Raw genomic sequence first — 21484 nt, 5'->3', positions numbered from 1 at the left:
GATCAAGATTTGCAAGTTTTTTCTTTCATCATTTGCAGCTAATGAGTTCCTAAGTGAGAAAAAGGTGTTTATTTCTGGTCGTCACCTACTTAATGACATCACTTCTTGCTTAATGACATTACTTCCAGCCCTCAGTAGGCTCATGAATGCTATTCAACTCGCTGTGTGAAACAACCCTGGTTTAGGGTATAATCTGGATCAATGAGTACGGTCAGGAAGACAGACCAAGTAGCAGAGAAGTGGTGTACAAGGTATCATGGGAAGTAGTTAAGTACATCCTGAAAAGTTATACACAGTTCATAAACTTTTGTGTTTCACTCTACTAACCACTACCCTTTTCAAATTTTATTAACATTAGAATTCTGCCACACATTAGCTTATAGCTAGACCAGGGGTGTCAAACTCGTTTCATACAGAGCGCCGAAGTTAGCATTCAGGGCTCCAGCTGAGGGCCAGAAGTGATATTATTAAGCAGAAAGTGACATCATTAAGCAGCTAACGGCCAAAAATCAGACTCTGTCCTCATATGGAAACTCATTAACTGCAAATGACAGAAAAAAAAGTACGCAAATCTTGATCATATTTCAAGATTTGGGAAAGCCTCATTTTCATGTGTGCTGCCATTTCAGCTGTAACACCTCAGCAGCCAAGAGCCTGAGAGCCAGATAAAAAGCTTTTGGGGGCCACATCCGGCCCCCAGGTCTTATGTTTGACACCCCTGAGTTAGACCATATCAAGTGCACCACAAAAATAACAGTAGTATTTGGAAAAGGCTGAAAATGAAGAAAACAAACCCTAAAGACTAGAGTCACCATACCACACAATATGATTAGCCCTGCTTTTCACAACAGATAAAGAAAAATAAGTGTGCATGAAATACAAAATCATCAAAATAGAGATCATTTTAAATCAGGGACAATTCTATTGTCACTGTCCTGTTTGCCTTCAGAGGGAGTTCCGGAGCTTCTTGCTAAAAAAATCCAAGTTACACACTGCTTAAAGAATAACAAAAATATATTTAAGTTCCTCAGAAATAGGTAACCAGTCAGGGAGGCCACTGGCCCATGAGATGACAAAAAGAAAAAGAGTGGAATAAATTTATCACAATAATCTTTGCTACAGAAACTGTTGGGCAAATATCCATGCCCCAAATGTTTTTTGGGGGGAAAGAGCTGGAAAAACGAACTAGTTATCAGGTAAGGTTCTAGGGTTAAAACACAAATTAAAAATGAGAAGTGAACAAATCACAAAGTCTGGATAGCATATGCATGAAAATTCTTGAATCATCCCCAACAAAAATATGCAACCTCATTAAAATGGGTCTCCTTACCAGAAGGCTGGAAAGTAGCCACATATTGTCAGTTTTTAAGAAGTTGAGGAAACCCAGAAATTACAAATCACAAGCTCAACCAAGAGAAATACTGGAAAGTGTTATTAAAGGTAGAACTTGAGCAAAAAATCACTGGCTTCTGCAGTCCTGCCTCACCCATCTTCAAAACGCGTGTAGGTAGTGGTGATCCAGCAGACATTAGGAATACAAGAAAACTTTTGACAAAATGAAGTCCTTCATCAAAAACTCCTGAATACATTTAACAGCCATGCATTGGGAACTAGTTGAAGAAGCAGAGAGGAGGAATAAATGGACAGTTCTTGCAGGGAAGAAAATTGTGGTCCTCCAAGGCTCTGCACTGGGAGTAGTGCCATTTAGCTTGTTCATAAGAGATCCAGAGTAAGGAAACAAGAAGTGAAATGGCCAAATTTGCTCACAATAAATTATTCAAAATAAAACTCTAAAAGTTTTTATCTAAAGTGAGTGAATGGGCAACAAAATGGCAAAAGAGGTTCAGTATAAGTGTACAGTGATGAACGCTCGGTTAAAAATTCAAACTCCACATATACTTTGATGGATGCTGAATTAGCAGTGACTAATCAGGGAAAGTATTGTGGAACTATGATGGAGAGATCAATGAAAACATCAATTCTGTGTGTGACAGTGGAATGAGAAAAAAATCCATTCTAAGAACTTATTACAGAAGACATTAAAAATAAGGCAACCATAATATTATTATACAAATGAATAATGCAGCTACACTCAGAATACTGTGCAGTCTTAAGAACATAAGAAAAGCCTGGCTGGATCAGGCAAAAGCCCATCTAGTCCAGCCTCCTGTATCTCACAGTGGCTCACCAGATGCCCCAAGCAGTACACAACAAAACAAGAGACCTGCATACTGGTGTCCTCCCTCACACCTGGCATTCTGAGGTCTTGGGCATCCCATCTCAAAAAGGGCATCATGGAGTTAGAAAAGGTGTAGGACAAGGCAACCAAAATTATGGAGTTGGAGCATCTTCCTTGGTAAGAGTTTTTCCAGTTAAAAAAAGATTTGGGGGGCGAGGAAGGGGGAGGAAAAGTGCTACAGCAAATTAATGCAACAGACTACAGGTAGGGAACACTTCCAAATCACTACAATAGTGAATAGGTGTGTGCGGGTACCAATCTTTGATGTAAGACATGAAGCTTTACAAGTACTTGAGAGCATCCCTGTTTTCACCTGTTAAATGAAAATTCATTTAAAAAAAAATCCCTAGCTCACCTCTCTTATCAGATTCAAACAAAAAACAATAACCTTGATGTAGCATTGTGGTCAAGACCTATGGAAGGCCAAAATTCCCAGGCTGAATCTCAGCCTATACACACTGCGCTCTCACTCTCTCTATTTCAACCTCCTCCAAAAACTGACTTACCTTATAGGGTTGATTTAAGGACAGCAGCAGCAGCAAGAGAAGGTGCTTTTTGAACTCAAAAAGTGATGTATGGATGCCAAGTCTCATTTACAGGTCAGAGAAGCTGAATAAGGCACAGTGTGTGTGAGTGTGAGAGAGAGAGAAACACACACTCACTGCTTTCAAAAATGAGCTCTAGAGGTGCTGTAAGCCTTATCCTCAAAGTGACCTACCTTGCAGGGTTGGATTAAGGACGGCAGCAAGAAAAGGTGCTTTTAGAACTCAGAGAGTGATGTGCAGATGCCAAGTCTCATTTGCAGGTCAGAGGAGCTGAACAAGGCAGGTGTGTGTCTGAGACACACACGCGCACAGAGCTTCCAGAGGCGCTGCGAGATGCAGGGCCCCTCCGAAGAGGGCTTCCTGCCTCTGCTCCCTTCCCTGGGGAAGCGACCCCCTGCTGAGCCTACAGCGCTGAGCGGCCTGCAGTACTGCTGACAACCGCCCCCCAGGAAGAGCCCCCAACAAGAAGCGCGGAGCCTCCGTCCCGCCGCGCGGCCCCCGCCCCTCACGAACCTGGGTCGCCGCCTTCCTCGGTCTCAAGGTCCGGAGCGCTCCCGGCCGAGGGCGCGGGGAGGAGCGACTGGTGCTGCGCGTCCCTCCCTCACACGATCCGGGGCGGAACCGGATGTCTCCTCCAGGTCCGCGCGCGCCCTCCGTCAGCAGGGAGAAAGGAGCGCGCGCGCAGCCTCCGGAGGGGCGGGGTCAGGGCACCGGGCTGGAGACTCACGCGCCGCGCAGCGGGCACATAGACAAACGCCAAGGCTAGACTCACGGGCCGCCGGCTTCCGCCCCCTGATGCTCACCTTGAGCGGAAGTGAAAGCGCAGCCTCGCGGGAGGCGGGGGCGTCACCCGGGAAGCAGCAGCAGCTCTGACTGGGCAGCCGGAGGGTGCAGCGCCGCCCCCCAGGAAACAATGGGGGGGGGAAGACTGTGACTAAGAGGGGGCTGGGCACTAACTTCAGTGAGAGTAAGACCCAATCCTGTGCATGTCTACTCAGAAGTAAGTCCCATTGTAGTCAATGGGCTTACTCCCAGGAAAGTGTGCATAGGATTGCAGCCTAAGAGCCCAAGCCTGTGCATGCCTACTCAGAAGTAAGTCCCATCAGAGTCAATGGGGCTTACTCCCAGGAAGTATTTATCAAGTATCCTTTGAGCCACATCCGCTCTAGTTTGGATATGAGCTTTCATTCTCGTTTGTTATTTTCTTGTGCAGGAGGGATTGTTTTGTTGAGGTGGATTTTCCCCCTCTCCTGGGTAGTCCCACCAGTTTCCCCCATGCTTAGTACTAGATGCTTCTGGAACCAGAACCATCTTAGTACTAGATGCTTCTGGAACCAGAAGCAATGGTCGTGTGGACTTCCATGACTGACGCTGCGTTGCCATTTCTGATACAGCTTTTTATTTCCACTTCCGAAGCGGAAGGGAGCGCTAATCATATACATTAATGGAGGAATTGAAGATCTTGTTGCGTCTGCTATGGAACATTCGCTTTCCCTACCAAAAGCAGCAACGACAGGAATTCCTTGTCTTTGTGACCTTTACATGGAGCAGCAGAAGGTCTTGTCTGAGCTGCTACCTTTTGTTTTTTTGGTAGGGAAACTGAATATTCAATGAGGCCAACTAAAGCGGTCAGCTCAGGCAGACGGAGGGATGTCCATCTCTGTCCAAGTACTTGCCTTCATTGCCCTCCCTTCTCCTTCCATTCCCTCTCCTGGAAAAGGAAGGAGACAGAGAGGAAGAGGAAATACGGAGGGTGGAGAGCTCTGAGTGAGAACATAGGAGAGTGTGAAGAGCAGAGGCTGACACATCATTGGGTAAAGGAGGCATCATCTGGCATGCCTCCTTTGGCATCAGGAGGTCTTAGGCTGGCCCTGATCAGTGGGCAGGTTTTGGTGGGCAAGGGGTTAAACATTTGGTAAATCAGATGAAAAACAGGGCCCTACTATCTAAACACATTATATGGCATGGTGACTCAAGTCTTTAGGGTTTGCTTTCCTCATGTGCAGCCTTCTCCAGCCTTTATTTTTATTACTCATTTGCGGCCTTCTTATAGCCTTTATTTATGTGGTTAATTTGCCTCAGTTGCACAGCCTCCTTCCATTTCCTGGATTGGAAAAGGAAGAGCGAGAAAGAGGAGGAGGAAATGTGGAGGGGAGTGCTGAGCTAGAACATTGGAGAGTGGGAGGAGCAGAGGCTGACACATCATTGGATAAAGGGCCTGCTGCCCATCATTTGGCCTGCTGCCTCAGGCATCAGGAGGCCTTGGGCTGGCCCTGAACCTTGGGCAGGTTTTGGTGGGCAAGGGGTTAAACATGGGAGGTGTTGGTAAGTCAGATGTGCAGGGCCTGGAACATCAGGGTGTGGGTTCAATAGAAGGAGATGTACCTGGTTGATTAAGCAAAGCACACAACATAAGACAAAAATATCTAATGGTCAGGTGAAATACCTGAGGGCTGGCAATTCTATAGGCGTGTTCTGTAGATCAGTCAGGGCCCAATCCTATCCAACTTTCCAGCTCCGGTGTAGCCACAATGCATCTTGTGGTAAGGGAACACATGTTCGCACACCTTGAGAAGGCCCCATGACTGCCCCCCACCACAGGATGTGGTGCACACCCCACTGGAACAACTACACCAGTACTGGAAAATTGGATAGGATTGGGCCCTCAGAGTGCAATGGTGCTCTGTCTAGGTAACTATGCCTAGCTAGAATTGCAGCCTGGCAGGCAGCCTGACTCTGCATATTTTCAGTACTGTACATCATCCTACTGTGTTGAGTCAGGCTCACTTTTGGGTAAATAAGTTTTAGGTCTGTTGTATTAAGCAGACTCTGTGAATTGATACCCCTTTGTATGTGCTAATTATCAGGTGGATCTGTCAGAGGATCCACTAATGCAGGAAGGGATAAGCCTCTGTCTGAGAAGGAGACAGACCTGTTGTGCAGTGACAGTTTTATCATCTTTCAGTCAATCACACCACCCTGGAAGTCAGAAAGCAGAAAGTCCTGCTGCTTTCTCAGCCTTTCTTTGCTATGAAGTGCCAACTAGACAGACTCATTCCTTTGTTTGCAGGCCAGACTCTTTGGTGACTTTGGATTGCTTTTTTTTTTCCTTGCTAGGAGGTTAAAAGTGACCACTATTCCTAGGAAGCAATCCAGGACTGTCAGTCCACTAGCTATGAATAGCTAGTCCATGGCTATACATGTACATGTGAGTGAATGAGCTGTGTGTGGTTACCAACATGTTCCTCCTCCTCCCCCCCCACTTCCAAAAAAGCAGACAAAAAGACAGAAACAAAGTTTATCCACTTTTCAAATCAAGACTTATTTTCCCATGAAAAACGCGTGTTAAAAATTATATTAAAAATAAGGTCTGGGGCAAAAGAGCAAACATGACATACAGTGTATAGTTATTAACCCCATACTGAAGGGTAGGGGGTTGTAGGAGACCTGCATATGATTGGGCTCTGAGGCTGCAGTCCTATCCACGCTTTCCTGGGAGTAAGCCCCATTGACTATAATGGGACCGAGTTCTGAGTAGACCTGCATAGGACTGGGCTCTGTTGCTACACTCCTATCCACATTTACCTGGGAGTAAGCCCCATTGACTCTAATGGAACTTACTTCTGAGTAGACCTGCATAGGGCTCTGAGGTTGCAGTCCTATCCACGCTTTCCTGGGAGGAAGCCCCATGGAGTCGAAAGGGACTTGCTTCTGAGTAGACCTGCATAGGACCCTGAAAGCCGGGAACGAGAAGGCCCCTGTGACTCTGGTCCTTTCTTTCTCTATGTGATGAGCGGTGGTGACCGTTTCCGGTGCCACGTCTGTGGCGCAGGCGCAGAGCGGCTGCTGGCGGGGCGCTGACGGGGCCGGGGAGCGAGTGCCGACGAGGGAGCCGCCCGGGGAAGATGAACTTTTTGCGGGGCGTCATGGGCGGCCAGAGCGCCGGGCCTCAGCCCTCCGGAGCGGAGACGGTGAGTGGGCGGTCGGGGGAGCCGACCCGCCCTCGCCGCCGCCGCCGCCGCCGCCTCCCCCCCGCTGGCGCCCCCATGGGGCCCCTTCACACGTGACGCCGCCCCAAGCCGGGCTTCCCCACCCGCGTGTCCGCGGCAGGGCGGTGCGACGACCCTCCTGCCTCGCCCGCGCCTGCACGATGCGCGGGGCTCTACCCAGGTCTGTCTGGGCGGTTTTTGCATCGACACGGGTCTTCGCGTATCGTGTGAAGCAGCGTTCGCGCGAGACGCGCGCCTGGTGCTTTCGCCCCCCTTGTTGGTGTTCAGCTGAGCTTCCCATAGAAAGCACTGTGGGGAGTGGAGGAGCTGCTCCTTCAGTAGGATGTTCTGCTTCGCTCCCTCCCTGGCCGCCTCCACTAGTTCCTATGACTCAGCCTGCAATCCTAACCACACTTTCCTGAGAGTAAGCCCCATTGAACTTAGTGAAATAGGACTTACTTCTGAGTAGACCTGGTTAGGTTTGTGCCCTTACAGTGGGAGCCTAGGCATGTCTACTCAGAATTTTATTTACTTAGGGCACAACCAGGTCTCCTCAGAAGTAAATCATATTTGTTCAATGGGACTTACTCTCAGGAAAGTGTGGTTAGGATCACAGCCTTACTACTTACTTACAAATGGAGTAAGTAAGTATCCTGCCTTTCTCCCCTAAGGGACCCAAGGTGGCTTACAACAGCAAATAAAAGAACACAAACATAAACACGATTAAAACAAATCAAAAACACTTCACAAAAAGTGTAAGTCCCATTGCATTCAGTGGGGCTGACTCCCAGGTAAGCGTGCATACGACTGTGGCCTTAGTTCCAAGGGTTGGAGGCAAGTCTTCTGGTCTCTCCTTAATAGGCATAAAAGCCTATTATGCTTTCTGTTCCCTCACCCTAAGGATGGTGTCTTTCATGTTGTGCTCCTGTTGCCTCTTTCTCTTCCTTGTTCTTTTTACCCCTCTGCTTTCCTGAATGTTGAACCCCCATTTAACACTTAACGTTGTTCATATCATCTTCTTGGTTCTTGCTTGTCACCATGTAAGTCTCAAAGATTACCTTTTCTAACCGAAGCTAGTCTGCTGTTAGGTAGCTGGTTTGGTACTTGGCATGGTGTTAAAAGACAGCCCCTCTGGATCAGGCATGGTGTTATAAGAACAGCCCCTCTGGATCAGGCCATAGGCTCAACTAGTCAGCTTTCTGTATTGTACAGCAGCCCACCGGTGTCTTTTCAACAGGGTGATCAGAAAAGGACAGAGCCCGTAGTTTCAGCAATAATGTTGTATAAGACGAAATTTTGATAAGTGCATCTTTTCTAACTCTGCTAGAACTTTTTATGTGAGCCTCTTCACATGGTTGCTATCTTTTTTGCTGTGTCTCCTATAACGGACAAAATCTGAGTGGGAAGTGATTTATCCAACTGCTTTCTTACAGAATATCATGGTATGCCTTTCTGTAAAGGGGGTTCTTTCATTAATGACACTTTGAAGTAGAGTTAAAACAAATAACTTGTGCAGTATTTTATACAGCCTGATTGTCTCACAGGCTCAATAATTTGTTCAAATTACTATCGCCTTTCATGTTGCTTTACAGTTGAGAGAAAAGAATACTAGACATGCAGGCATCTGGCACGATTCCTACTGGTTAAAACAAACATCAAAGCCTCTGAGCTAAGATTTGTCAACCTAGTATCTGTAACTTACTTGTAGTGGCTTTCCACTAACCTCTTTAATTATGTTTTCTGGGTGTTGTAAACAGTCTCCTCATAGTTATACCTAATATGCAGCTGAGTAGGCATAAGCTAAGACCCACGTTAATAATAGAATGAATGGCCCCCCCCTTCCCCCCAAAAATCTCTTGTACTTTAGAACCTGCTACTGGGTTGATCATTCCAGATGGTTCCCAAAAGCAAAGTTTCTTACAAAAAACAGTGCAATATACTCCAGCACATTTTAGTTCTGTTCAATTGATTCTAATGCTCTTTGATGCTCAAAGATGCACGCAGCATCTTTGAATGATGCTGCGTGTCTAAATACATCTGGGGAAGAACGTCTCCTGATTTAGAGGAACTTTAATGCTTGTGTAAAAAAATGCAAAAGAACATTGCCTTAATAAGACTGAGACTTTGTTTTGTTTTGTACAGCAGAGGAGGAAAAGTAATCATGTTGGTGCCACACCTTCTTAGCCGCCCATGAGTTTCTATCTTTTTTAATCTGGCCTTGATATCCCAAAGAACTGAAAATGCATTAGTGGCAAGATTCTCCTTCAGTTGATCTGTGAATGCAGGATTCTTGTTGCCAGACGGAGTTGAATGGAAGTTATCTCAGAGCAGAATTTATGACAAAAGCAAACACTTTGTAACCTTTGATAATTTGTAACCTTTGATCATTCTAATGAATCTAAGCAGATATGATGATGGTTTTTCTTTCTTCCACCAGTTATATCCTGAGCTTATTCTTTTATGAGCTATAGTGGTATCTTGTGTCACTCAGAGGATAATGCAACCAGTGCCTCTACAGTAGTGGGCTAAAAATAAGAGATTATGCCTTGCACACTGAACTAAAATAGAGGTGCAAGCTTTTCTCTTGATGTAAATTGTGCTTTTAGGACAGCACTGAACAGTAAGATAATGTCAGTTTTAATGTTGAAAGTACAGCAGCGCTTGCCTAAATCACCTCTCTGAAGCTGAAACTACATGTTGCGTACAGTTCTGTTGTACTATCCTATGTGTACAGTTTATTAAAACCAAAATCAGCCTTGATGGACTCTGATTCTGAGTGGAAGAAGGGCAAATACTAAAGGTACTTAATCCTTTCCTCTTTCAGTAACTTTTCAACTCAAAACTACCTTTCCCAGTTTGCTTTTTCATCTGTGGGAAGAAAATGTATAGGGAGAGGACCTAGTATCTTTACACCCCCCTGACAGGGAGGCTGATATGGTGCTAAAAAAATTGGTGAACAAAGGATCAAGAATCTTTTCATACCCTTCCCTGATACCAGTTTGCTGTGAGCCTGGGGGCAAAGCCCTGTTCGGTGCCTCTATGGCAGTGGTTCTCACACATTTAGCACTGGGACCCACTTTTTAGAATGAGAATCTGTCAGGACCCACTGGAGGTGATGTCATGATCAGAAGTGACATCATTGAGCAGGAAAATTTTTAACAATCCTAGGCTACAATCCTACCCACACTTACCCAGGAGTAAGTCCCATTGACTAACATTGTTAAAAGAATATACATAGTAGCTTGTTAAAAGTATAGCTGTGTAACTTTTCCCCAAATGCAGTCACGTACCATGACAGCATCAAATCTAATATACTAAAAATAAAATATTGAAATGAATGGGGACCCACCTGAAATTGGCTTGCGACCCACCTAGTGGGTCCAACCCACAGTTTGAGAAACACTGCTCTGTAGCATCCCCCCTATGCATTGGATAATATAACTACCACCAATACTGAGCAGGGGTCTTCCAGGCCAGATGAGCCTTCTATGATGAGCCTTGGTCAGTACTCAACCTGGTCAACCTCTAGGCTGATTATTTTGTTAATGGAAAGATTCCACCTTGAGCTTGTAAGGATCAAGGAAACTCTATGATAAATGTTAGACTTGAGCAAAACACTTCAGTCAGTGTGTTCTAAATTGAGCACTAGCAGCTGTCAAAAATACATTGCAACTACACATTTCTTCTTGAATAGCAGAGATGTGATAGTTGTCAAAGGTGTCCTTGAATGGGCCATTGCAGTGCACAGAGGTCTGACCTTGAAGATTGAGAATTCTATGACTTGCTTTGTGATGTGTGCGATGCAGATAGCATCTTCAACAGGATAGTATGTTGGGAATGTGAGTCTTGGTTTGCCTGAATTTCTCACCAGTGATTAGATATAAGCAGCCATGGTATCCTTCTTGACCTCTTTACTAGCATGTGACTGAGAGGCACTACTTTGTTTAATGGCTTCTGTTGATGTTGAACAGCTAGTTGCAGAAGGCAATGCTGTGGTCTCAGGATTATGGGGTAATACAAAGGTACTCACCATGCTTTTTAAACATCTGAATGAAATTATTGTTTGATGATCATCCAGAGTTTTGGCCTAAAATGTTTGAAGTATATTGGTGGCACTTAGTCCAATTTTCATCTCCATCGCCTGATCCTGGGAGGCGATGGAGATCCCGAACCAATATTTACCAAGAGTTGAAGACGAGATGGGTGAAGGTGGGGATAAGCAAACTGCAGCTTAATCCAGACATGATCAAAGTTCTGTTGGATGAAGGTCCTATTGATTTGAGAAGAGATTAACAATGTGTAATGTTGATTGAGTTGCATTTCCCTGAAAGGTTCAGGACATGCAGCTTTGTGATCTTAGAAGCAGTGCTACTCATAAGAACATAAGAACATAAGAACAGCCCCACTGAATCAGGCCATAGGCCCATCTAGTCCAGCTTCCTGTATCTCACAGCGGCCCACCAAATGCCCCAGGGAGCACACCAGATAACAAGAGACCTCATCCTGGTGCCCTCCCTTGCATCTGGCATTCTGACATAACCCATTTCTAAAATCAGGAGGTTGCGCATACACATCATGGCTTGTACCCCATAATGGATTTTTCCTCCAGAAACTTGTCCAATCCCCTTTTAAAGGTGTCTAGGCTAGACGCCATCACCACATCCTGTGGCAAGGAGTTCCACAGACCGACCACACTCTGAGTAAAGAAATATTTTCTTTTGTCTGTCCTAACCCGCCCAACACTCAATTTTAGTGGATGTCCCCTGGTTCTGGTATTATGTGAGAGTGTAAAGAGCATCTCCCTATCCACTCTGTCTATTCCCTGCATAATTTTGTATGTCTCAATCATGTCCCCCCTCAAGCATCTCTTTTCTAGGCTGAAGAGGCCCAAACGCTGTAGCCTTTCCTCATAAGGAAGGTGCCCCAGCCCCGTAATCATCTTAGTCGCTCTCTTTTGCACCTTTTCCATTTCCACTATGTCTTTTTTGAGATGCGGCGACCAGAACTGGACACAATACTCCAGGTGTGGCCTTACCATCGATTTGTACAACGGCATTATAATACTAGCCGTTTTGTTCTCAATACCCTTCCTAATGATCCCAAGCATAGAATTGGTCTTCTTCACTGCCGCCGCACATTGGGTCGACACTTTCATCGACCTGTCCACCACCACCCCAAGATCTCTCTCCTGATCTGTCACAGACAGCTCAGAACCCATCAGCCTATATCTAAAGTTTTGATTTTTTGCCCCAATGTGCATGACTTTACACTTACTGACATTGAAGCGCATCTGCCATTTTGCTGCCCATTCTGCCAGTCTGGAGAGATCCTTCTGGAACTCCTCACAATCACTTCTGGTCTTTACCACTCGGAAAAGTTTGGTGTCATCTGCAAACTTAGCCACTTCACTGCTCAAACCTGTCTCCAGGTCATTTATGAAGAGGTTGAAAAGCACCGGTCCCAGGACAGATCCTTGGGGCACACCACTTTTCACCTCTCTCCATTGTGAAAATTGCCCATTGACAGCCACTCTCTGCTTCCTGGCCTCCAACCAGTTCTCAATCCACAAGAGGACCTGTCCTTGAATTCCCTGACTGTGGAGTTTTTTCAGTAGCCTTTGGTGAGGGACCGTGTCAAACGCCTTCTGAAAGTCCAGATATATAATGTCCACAGGTTCTCCCGCATCCACATGCCTGTTGACCTTTTCAAAGAATTCTATAAGGTTCGTGAGGCAAGACTTACCCTTACAGAAGCCATGCTGACTCCCTCAGCAAGGCCTGTTTGTCTATGTGTTTTGAGATCCTATCTTTGATGAGGCATTCCACCATCTTACCCGGTATGGATGTTAGGCTGACCGGCCTATAGTTTCCCGGGTCCCCCCTCTTTCCCTTTTTAAAAATAGGCGTGACATTTGCTATCCTCTAATCTTCTGGCACCATGGCCGTTTTGAGGGACAAGTTGCATACCTTAGTCAAGAGATCTGCAACTTCATTCTTCAATTCCTTAATAACCCTTGGGTGGATGCCATCAGGGCCCGGTGACTTATTGATCTTTAATTTATCAATGAGGTCTGAAACATCTTCTCTTTTAACCTTTATCTGACTTAACTCCTCGGTCAGGAGGGGCTGTTCAGGCAGCGGTATCTGCCCGAGGTCTTCTGACGTGAAGACAGATGCAAAGAACTCATTTAATTTCTCTGCCATCTCTAAGTCTCCTTTTATCTCCCCTTTCCCTCCCTCACCATCCAGAGGGCCAACCGCTTCTCTGGCGGGTTTCCTGCTTCTAACATATTTGAAGAAGCTTTTATTATTCCCCTTAATGTTGCTGGCCATGCATTCCTCATAGTCTCGCTTGGCCTCCAGTATCACCTTCTTACATTTCTTTTGCCACAGTTTATGTTCCTTTTTATTCTCCTCATTAGGGGAAGACTTCCATTTATGGAAGGAAGCTTCCTTGCCCTTTACAGCCTCTCTAACTTGGCTGTTTAGCCATGCGGGCACCCTCCTGGATTTAGTGGAACCCTTCTTTCCTTGCGGTATACACCTCTGCTGGGCCTCTATTACTGTTGTTTTAAGCAGCCTCCATGCACTCTGGAGAGAGTGGACTCTTTTTACCCTCCCTTTCAACCTCCTTCTAACTAGCCTCCTCATTTGAGGGAAGTCCGCCCGTCGGAAGTCAAGGGTTTTTGTTAGAGATTTGCCTGGTATTCTTCCCCCAACATGCATGTCAAAACGGATCGCAGCATGATCACTGTTCCCCAATGGCTCAGTAACGTTTACATCTCTAACCAGGTCCTGCGTACCGCACAATATTAAATCCATAGTCACCTGTCCTCTGGTGGGCTCCGTGACTAGCTGATCTAAGCCACAGTCATTTAGCACATCAAGAAATCCGGTTTCCTTATCGTGACCAGAACACAAATTGACCCAGTCAATATGAGGATAATTGAAGTCCCCCATGATTACAACCCTGTCCCTCCTTGTCACCTCCCTGATCTGTTTCCTCATTTCAAGGTCCCCATCAGATTTCTGGTCTGGAGGACGATAGCACGCCCCCAGTATTACATCGCTGCACAAGCCTGGTAATTTAACCCACAGAGATTCTACGGTGGAGTCGGACCCACCTTCAATCTCTACTTTGCTGGATTCTATCCCTTCCTTAACATAAAGGGCCACCCCACCTCCAACACGCCCCTGCCTGTCCCTCCTGTAGAGTTTATAGCCCGGGATTGCGGTATCCCACTGATTCTCCGCATTCCACCAGGTTTCCGTTATGCCCACTATGTCAATATTTTCCCTTGTCACCAGACATTCCAGTTCTCCCACCTTTGCTCGTAGACTTCGGGCATTCGCATAAAAGCATTTATACACGGAATGCCCCAGGATGCGCTGCTTATTCGCTCCTTTGTCCCCGCATCCTCTCATTGTGCCAAACCGTCTATCACATCCCATCACCCTACCTTTCCCAATTTCTTCTCCTACTCTGCCTTTGTCTTGTTGTTCTCTAACCTCCCCATCCTCATCCAATAGGGATGAGGAGTCCCGAACCGGATGCCCCTCGGCTCCTGTCGGCCTTCCCCCAGGGATCAGTTTAAAAGCTGCTCTGCCACCTTTTTAATGTTATGCGCCAGCAGTCTGGTTCCATTCTGGTTCAAATGGAGCCCGTCCCTCTTGTACAGGCCCCACTTGTCCCAAAAAGTTCCCCAGTGCCTAACGAATCTAAACCCCTCCTCCCTACACCACCGTCTTATCCACGCATTGAGACCCCTGATCTCCGCCTGCCTAGCTGGCCCTGCGCGTGGAACAGGTAGCACTTCAGAGAACGCTACCTTTGAGGTCCTGGCTTTCAGCTTCCTGCCTAAAAGCCTAAATTTGGCCTCCAGGACCTCCCAGCTACACTTGCCCACGTCGTTGGTGCCAACATGCACCACAGCCACTACCTCTCCCCCAGCACTGTCTACTAGCCTGTCTAGACGAGAAGTGATGTCCACAACCTTCGCACCAGGCAGGCAAGTCACCATGCGGTCCTCACATCCGTCGCAAACCCCCCTCTCTATGTTTCTAATAATCGAATCCCCCACTACAAGAAGCCCCCGACCCCCCTCCCACCAAGGAGTATCCCGAGTGCGCTCGGATATGGACCCATCCCCTGGAGAAGGGATCCCCCCTAGGGGATTGTTTCCCTCCTCTCCAGGATGACGTCCTCCAGTCCCTAGACTTCCCACCCGGGCAGCCGAGGAGCTGCACGCCTGAGGTTGGGACGAAGCCTGATCGTCCCCGGAAGTCTCCCCACGGTCCTCCTCTGCCTGCCTGTGCTTCTGGAGGTCGGCCACCAAGGCTTCAAGGGAGCGGACGCGTTCCCTGAGACCCTGGAGCTCCTTGCACCGAGGACACACCCATGACTTATGCCCCAGAGGCATATAATCATACATGTGGCACTCGATGCAGAACACTGGTTAGCCTCCACCCTGCTGCTGGTTGTCTGACTGCATAGCTTTTTTGTTGTTGTTGTTTTATTTAGGGGTCCTTTTAAAAACCATACACTGGATAGCAGCCCTTTTCTCAAGGGAAGAGGAAGGGCAGTGTATGGGGCCCTGGCCTCCTCGCCCTGCTGCTGAACTCTCGTGCCTTACCTGGCACTTAGTTCCCGAGGCACTTGGTTCCCAGAGGCCACACGCGTCTGCAGAGAGCCTCGCGTGATGGCCGGCCTAGCTTTATACTCCTGGCTGGCTCCTCCTCCCTCCTTCCTTCCTGATTGAAAGGGGGCTGGCCTTCCCAGGTGAGTTTACAAAAGCTCAGTAAGACAACAAGGCTGCTGATGGGTGTGACCTACTCTGCAGGCTCCTGAATGGACTGCTTGGATTAGCCTAATGGGGCTCTTAATGGGTTGGGAATTGGCCCTTCCTAGGTTCTTTCCCTCCTAGTTCTGTTCTCTTAGGCTGGACTGTTTTTGTAACCTCAAGCTGGTTTTTATTTGGGTTTGTTTAATTATTTATTGCTCTCTAGATCCTGTGTCCCAATTTACTGACCTGTTTAGGTTATGTTCTAACTTAGATTAAGTTTAACCTGGGTTAAGTATAGGTTTAATTTAAACAAGTAGAAAAACCTGTAGAATACTCCTGTGGATATTTAGGTGGCAGTTGTAAACCAGGAGTGCTTTTTACCAGCTTTGACTGGTTCACTAGCTGAAGCCTTTCTTGGACCAGTCCTGACTTTAGTCAATCATCCTCTCTAGTTATATCCAGAGTAGACAACTGTAATATAGTCTAGGCTGAGCTGCTTCTAAAGACAGTCCGGAAACTTAAATTGATCCAATGTGCACCTGGCAGGATTTTAACTTGGGTTCAGTAATTGGATCATATACTGTACCAGGGCCTCAGAGAGGAATTTTATCAGGGGGTACAAAGATTTGTTTGGACCCCTTTCCAAAGAGAGAGGTGATGAAACAGGGCAGGGGAGGGTACTGACAAGGATGGGTAGAACAGGGGTGGGGAGGGGACAAAACAGGGCAGGGGGAGGGTGGTGGCAGCCAGAAAAGTCTTTGGACCCCAGGTCTATCTTCCCATGCAGCATTGGCAGCTAGAAACACTTATATGGAAAATCAAACGCACCCTTAAGTTTCTCTAAAATCTTTTAAATATTGAAAATGTCTGCAGAAAATTAGCATCATCGTGTTTAGGCTCACACTAGAATGGAAAGTGCACCAAAACTTCCTTCTGCAGCAGCCATAGTCCTGCAGCTGTCTCTGTGAGTTCCTATATACTGCTTCATGGTCAGTGGATTCACAAGTCAAATTGCTCCTGTAGCAGGCCAGCTTCCTCCCAGATTTGACACTGTGTTAAAGAGTGTCATGTATACATTCCTTGGCCCAGTACATATGACTTTCAGTAGAAGCAGCAGCCATGCACGCAGCATCCCACGTGGGCAGCAAGTCCAGGTGAGACAGGAAAATATAAGATTCCAAGAAATTTCTGGGCTCCCTTCATGGTCAGTGGATCCACAAGCCAAATTTCTTCTGTAGCAGGCGAGTTTCATCCCAGATTTGACACTGTATTAAGGAGTGTCGTGCATGCATTCCTTGACCCAGCACATATGGCTTTTAGTAGAAGCAGAGGACACGGACCCAGCATCCCATGTGGGCAGCAAGTTCAGGTGAGACAGGAAAAAACAAGATCTCAGGAAATTTCTGGGCTCCCTTCTTTGGCTCCTGGGCCCCCTTTTTGACCCTGGGCCCTGGTACAAATTATCCCTTTACTTCCCTCTCCTAGGCCCTGTACTGTACCTCTAATCCTACACCATCTTCATGGATTAGCTGTTGGCTTCCAGATGCAGTGCAAAGTGCTAGTATTCAAAATATTTAGCAGCCCAGGATCAGCATGTCATCTTCTTGCCTGACCTTTAAGATCGGCTTCAGAATCTCTGTAATGTGTCATCTTGCCATTAGAGCAGGTATGAGAGACAGGGCCTTTTCGTGATTGTACAAACTGTGGAACATGGTCCTTGGAGGAGAGTCCCACTTAGAAAAGCAAGCTAAAACTCTCCCATTTTCATTGACTACTGTTACATGTCCATTGCTCATGGTTCCTATATGAGACTTTTGGACCCTGAAATTGACTCCAGGTTCTCTTTTCTTATGAAATAATGGTCATATTTATGATTAGTGCAATTTTGTTGCCTCAGCTCTCGAATATATTTTTCAGAAAGATGAACTTATTTTCTAAGACTTTTTAAGTACTACAGTCTGAACGAAAATATTAAAGGGCCATGCTGATCAAAACATTCTTTTTTGCACATCGGAAACGTGCATGTCTGCCTTTAAAAGTTACCTCAACTTTCCAATGGATATTCATTCTTTCATGTACTGCTTATTCATGGATCACAGTAATATTGTATTTTCAGTTGTCGCATACTCTGAATAGTTGATAAAGGAGAGTCTGAATTATTGTTAACATTGGATGTTGGTTTGTCAGTCTTAGCTCTGAGGCTCAGTTTGCTTCTTGTTTTGTTCTAAGAGTTTTAATTGTAGGTCACTAGGGAAAGTAGACTAGTCTATTCCTGTTCTAACAGTGTGATCCTTTGCAACTTTACCCAAAAGTAGATCCCACTGCTTATAAAAAATCACAGCTTAAGGTAGACATTGCTAATATTTAGGGATATCTTGTAATCATTTGATCACTGTGCAGTGACTTCATTCTCTTTTTTCTTTAACTTTTGTATTGAATCAGCACAAAACTTGATCATAAGAAGCACATTGGCAGGAGAATTTTTACATGCATATACACAACAGCAAAGATAAAAGATCTTCAATAATAGTCTTGTTTGGCTAAGGTGTGAGCTAGCCAGTGTGAGCTAACTTGGCTATTAGTCTTTTTATTCTTCAGCCTGATCAAAATTTTAAAATGAAGGTGTTAAAATCATTGGAATAGAGCAGGAAATAAATTAAATTTTCAGTAGTGTGTGTTTTTTTTACATGTGTTTAAGTCTAAAGTACTTTTCATCTTTTCCTTGCTAAATGAAATTCTGTACTGGTTTTGGTGTATTCTCAGAGGATTCAATTTAACAATATCAATATTTTTGATTGTTAAATGATTTTTGGAAATGTATAATGTATAATTTGATTAAACGTTTAATTAATTATAATTTGATTAAACGTTTTCTGATTTGGCTTCTCTGTTCTTCCTATAGATTCAGAAATTATGTGACCGAGTAGCATCCTCAACCCTACTTGATGATCGCAGGGATGCTGTACGTGCACTTAAAGCGCTTTCAAAGGTATGTACATTTTTTTCTTTACATACTACTTCAACTTTATATTGTACCTGTTACTTAATGATAATTTGGGAATTCTGTAAGTTTGTTTTAGTTGTTGGTTTCATTCTTCACTTTGACAGAAATACCGCCTGGAAGTAGGAATTCAAGCTATGGACCATCTAATCCATGTTCTTCAGACAGATCGGTAAGCTTGTGAAGAAATGCCTAAAAGTAATTCAAAGGGTCACTCTTCAGTCAGTAACTTCCCTTACTATGTAAAGCAAATTGCAATTGGATTCAGATTACAATGGAGGGATTGCAACATCCTGAATTTTATTATGTTCACCAAAATATTATCAACTGGTTCTATCAATTCTACTGGAGTATTAGTAAATTTTATTTAGCTATAAGCTTTACCAAAAGTAAGATACTATTGTAAAATAAAATCTAAGAGCAGTGCTTGCATAAGTGTTCTAACATAATGGAATGCGAATTGCAGCAATCATTTTCACAAATTCATAAAGCTTCAAGAGACTTCTGAAGTCACTGAAGAGTCTTCAGTATTGGACAACACTTTACCTGTCAAACCACAAAATGTAATGTATGCACTTATGGATCATGCACAGTCCTGACTTTTTCCCTCACATCCAGAAGAATTTGAAGCATTTCCTTTCATCATGGTGGGAAGGGGCAGTTTAGAGTGCTGATAAAAATACTTTGAGGAACAATCTGGATTATTTGCCCTCCCACGCACTTAAAGCAAATACCCTGAATTCTCACATATGTGATGAGAGGGGCCTGGATTGCACTCTTGTGTATAGTCAAAGTATAGTCTGAACATGCCAGATTTTGTTGATAAACTCTTGATATAGGAAAAAAGTTTGTCATATGCAAAGTGTTAATGGCCAGGAAGACAGGCACAAACATCTCAAACTGCCCCATGCTCCTTTTAAAAATCCTGTATAGCCTTGTGCATGATTCAGCATTTGCGCTGCAAGGGGTATTTGTCCTAATATAATTAAACATGTTAAGGAGAGATTGTACTTTTATTCACAGCTCAGACGCTGAAATAATTGGCTATGCTTTGGATACACTCTACAATATCATATGCAATGATTTAGAAGAGGAAGAACAAGGTATGTTTTTGATTTCTCCTCTTAATCATTAGACTGACTTAATTGGTTCTAATGATCCAGTTAAGAGGAATAAAATCCACATTCTGTCTTTCTGCTGTAGAAACTGCTTTAATCCAATGATCATGTTGAAGCATAAGGTACTACAGAATCCATTTTGTGTTACAATAATCCTTCAGAACAAATGAATCTTGTGATAAGAGTGCAGTACATATTAACTTGTAAACTACTACTGATTCTGACTTCACCGTGATATACAGCTATTTTATTTATTTATATCATCATTTAAAGTGCTTCAACATTTGTTTACCAAAACTTCAAGATATTCCTCCTTGTGAGACACAACAACTTTGGAGATTAAGCACATAAAATGTACAATAGCTGGGACAAGGAACTGGAAGTGTTCTTCACTTTCAAGACTCCTGGAGTTCAGTTAAGGGATAAACTTAGCTGCTTAGAATATATGTGCCCTCTTTCCTAATACATGGAGCATGCAGAACAATGGGTGCTCCTCCTAGCCAGTGAGTTCTCACTGCCCTGTAGTGAAGCCAACAGCTTATTTGATTGGCACAGTTTGCTTTGAGGAGCACTTCACAAGTCTTTCATTTCCAGACAGAAATGGGCTTATCTGGACACATCGTACAGAAGGTGCAGATTTAATTTGGCTGATGGTTTCAGGGTCAGTAAAGTGGTAATTCTCAAAAGGTTGACTGAGAACACTTGATCATTTTACAGATAAGTGAAGAAAAACCAAAAGTACAAGTAGTTTGCATCAGTACTTTTCCTCTTGAATTTGTGGAATGCTTGCAGATCTCTCCCACTATAGGATTGAGTGCCAAGTGGTGAATGTGGCCTCTTTCCAGAGCTTGCTCAGATGTAGGAATTGTAGCAGTACTTCCTTGGGTCAGGTATGGCCAGCTGGCTGCAGTGGAACTGAGTGTCTTAGAAATGCAATCTTAGTCACTAGTCTTAATTTTACTACATTTATTTTAAACCAACTAGTTGCATTACCCAGTTCCAAACGCTCCTTGTGAGCATGCTGAGCCTGCTAATTGAGGGAGCAGTGCTGTTGTGAATGTAGATCTCCGACGTTTGAAACTAACCTCCTGTAGTAGTTTACCAGATGCGTCTGTATATACCTGGTAACCTAGTGGGACATGACAAGCAACGTATAGGCTGACTTGGAGGCTGAGTCATGGGGAGATCCTGGAATTCTTGCAGGGCAAGTTCCTTTAATTCTGCACAGCCTTAAAAGCATTTCCTGATTAGTTGAAGAGCTGCTGAGTTTTTGAAAATCTGAGCAACGTTTTGAGGATGCTTTGAGCTTTAGATGAAGTAAAGTTGATTCATGATGGAAAGTAGATACAAGTAAATGCAGTACACTGTGTCAAGATAAAAATGTTTGCAGGTATTTTCCTAGAAAATTCCATTTTAAGTTAAATAAAGAATGTACAGAATGGCTTTGGTATGTTGATGCAGATTTTAGCTTCTGACTTTAAATTCATACTTGTCACATGAATTGATAGGATTAGGAAAAGAAACTTGATTGTTCAGAATTATTTTCTTGTATCTTGTTGGTTCCTCTATTGACTTTTCATTAGCAATTTTGCTTAATTTTGTGGTAAACTGCATAATGATCGGTAGCTCTCTGAGAGCCCAATCCTGAGCTCAGTGTGCTGGCATCCCGCCGGTAATGCGAGGCTTACTGCTGGGCCAGTGCTGGGCTAGCACCGGGCAGGTGCCTGTTCTCCACCGTTCAGCGGTTGCACGGACCACCAAGCCGTGGCATGGTAAGCGGGGGCAGGAAGGAGGTGTTCCGGGGAGGGGG

The 21484-nt window shown here is 44.8% G+C and overlaps 2 protein-coding genes across 5 annotated transcripts in view; one reads left to right on the top strand and one right to left on the bottom strand.

Moving 5' to 3' along the window:
• Positions 1-6469, bottom strand: part of G3BP2 (G3BP stress granule assembly factor 2) — a 58162-nt gene extending 51693 nt beyond the window's left edge. For 2 of the 3 annotated variants that reach the window (XM_066627244.1, XM_066627246.1), the window contains exon 1: positions 6406-6469. In XM_066627244.1, coding sequence (XP_066483341.1) covers positions 6406-6423 — 18 coding nt within the window. In that variant the 5' untranslated portion in view covers positions 6424-6469. Of the gene's footprint in view, positions 1-3297; positions 3377-6405 lie in introns of those variants that run through there. The other variant, XM_066627245.1, reaches the window with a different exon arrangement.
• Positions 6470-6623: 154 nt separating this feature from the next.
• Positions 6624-21484, top strand: part of USO1 (USO1 vesicle transport factor) — a 61382-nt gene continuing 46521 nt past the window's right edge. For both annotated transcript variants that reach the window (XM_066628762.1, XM_066628761.1), the window contains exons 1-4: positions 6624-6755; positions 18458-18544; positions 18664-18728; positions 19580-19659. In XM_066628762.1, coding sequence (XP_066484859.1) covers positions 6690-6755; positions 18458-18544; positions 18664-18728; positions 19580-19659 — 298 coding nt within the window. In that variant the 5' untranslated portion in view covers positions 6624-6689. The remainder of the gene's footprint in view (positions 6756-18457; positions 18545-18663; positions 18729-19579; positions 19660-21484) is intronic.

This window comes from Tiliqua scincoides, chromosome 5, assembly GCF_035046505.1.
Source record: "Tiliqua scincoides isolate rTilSci1 chromosome 5, rTilSci1.hap2, whole genome shotgun sequence".
In the NCBI taxonomy this organism is placed as follows: Eukaryota; Metazoa; Chordata; class Lepidosauria; order Squamata; family Scincidae; genus Tiliqua; species Tiliqua scincoides.
The sequence above is the reverse complement of the archived record's forward strand: the minus strand, read 5'-3'. Positions and strand labels throughout refer to the sequence as shown.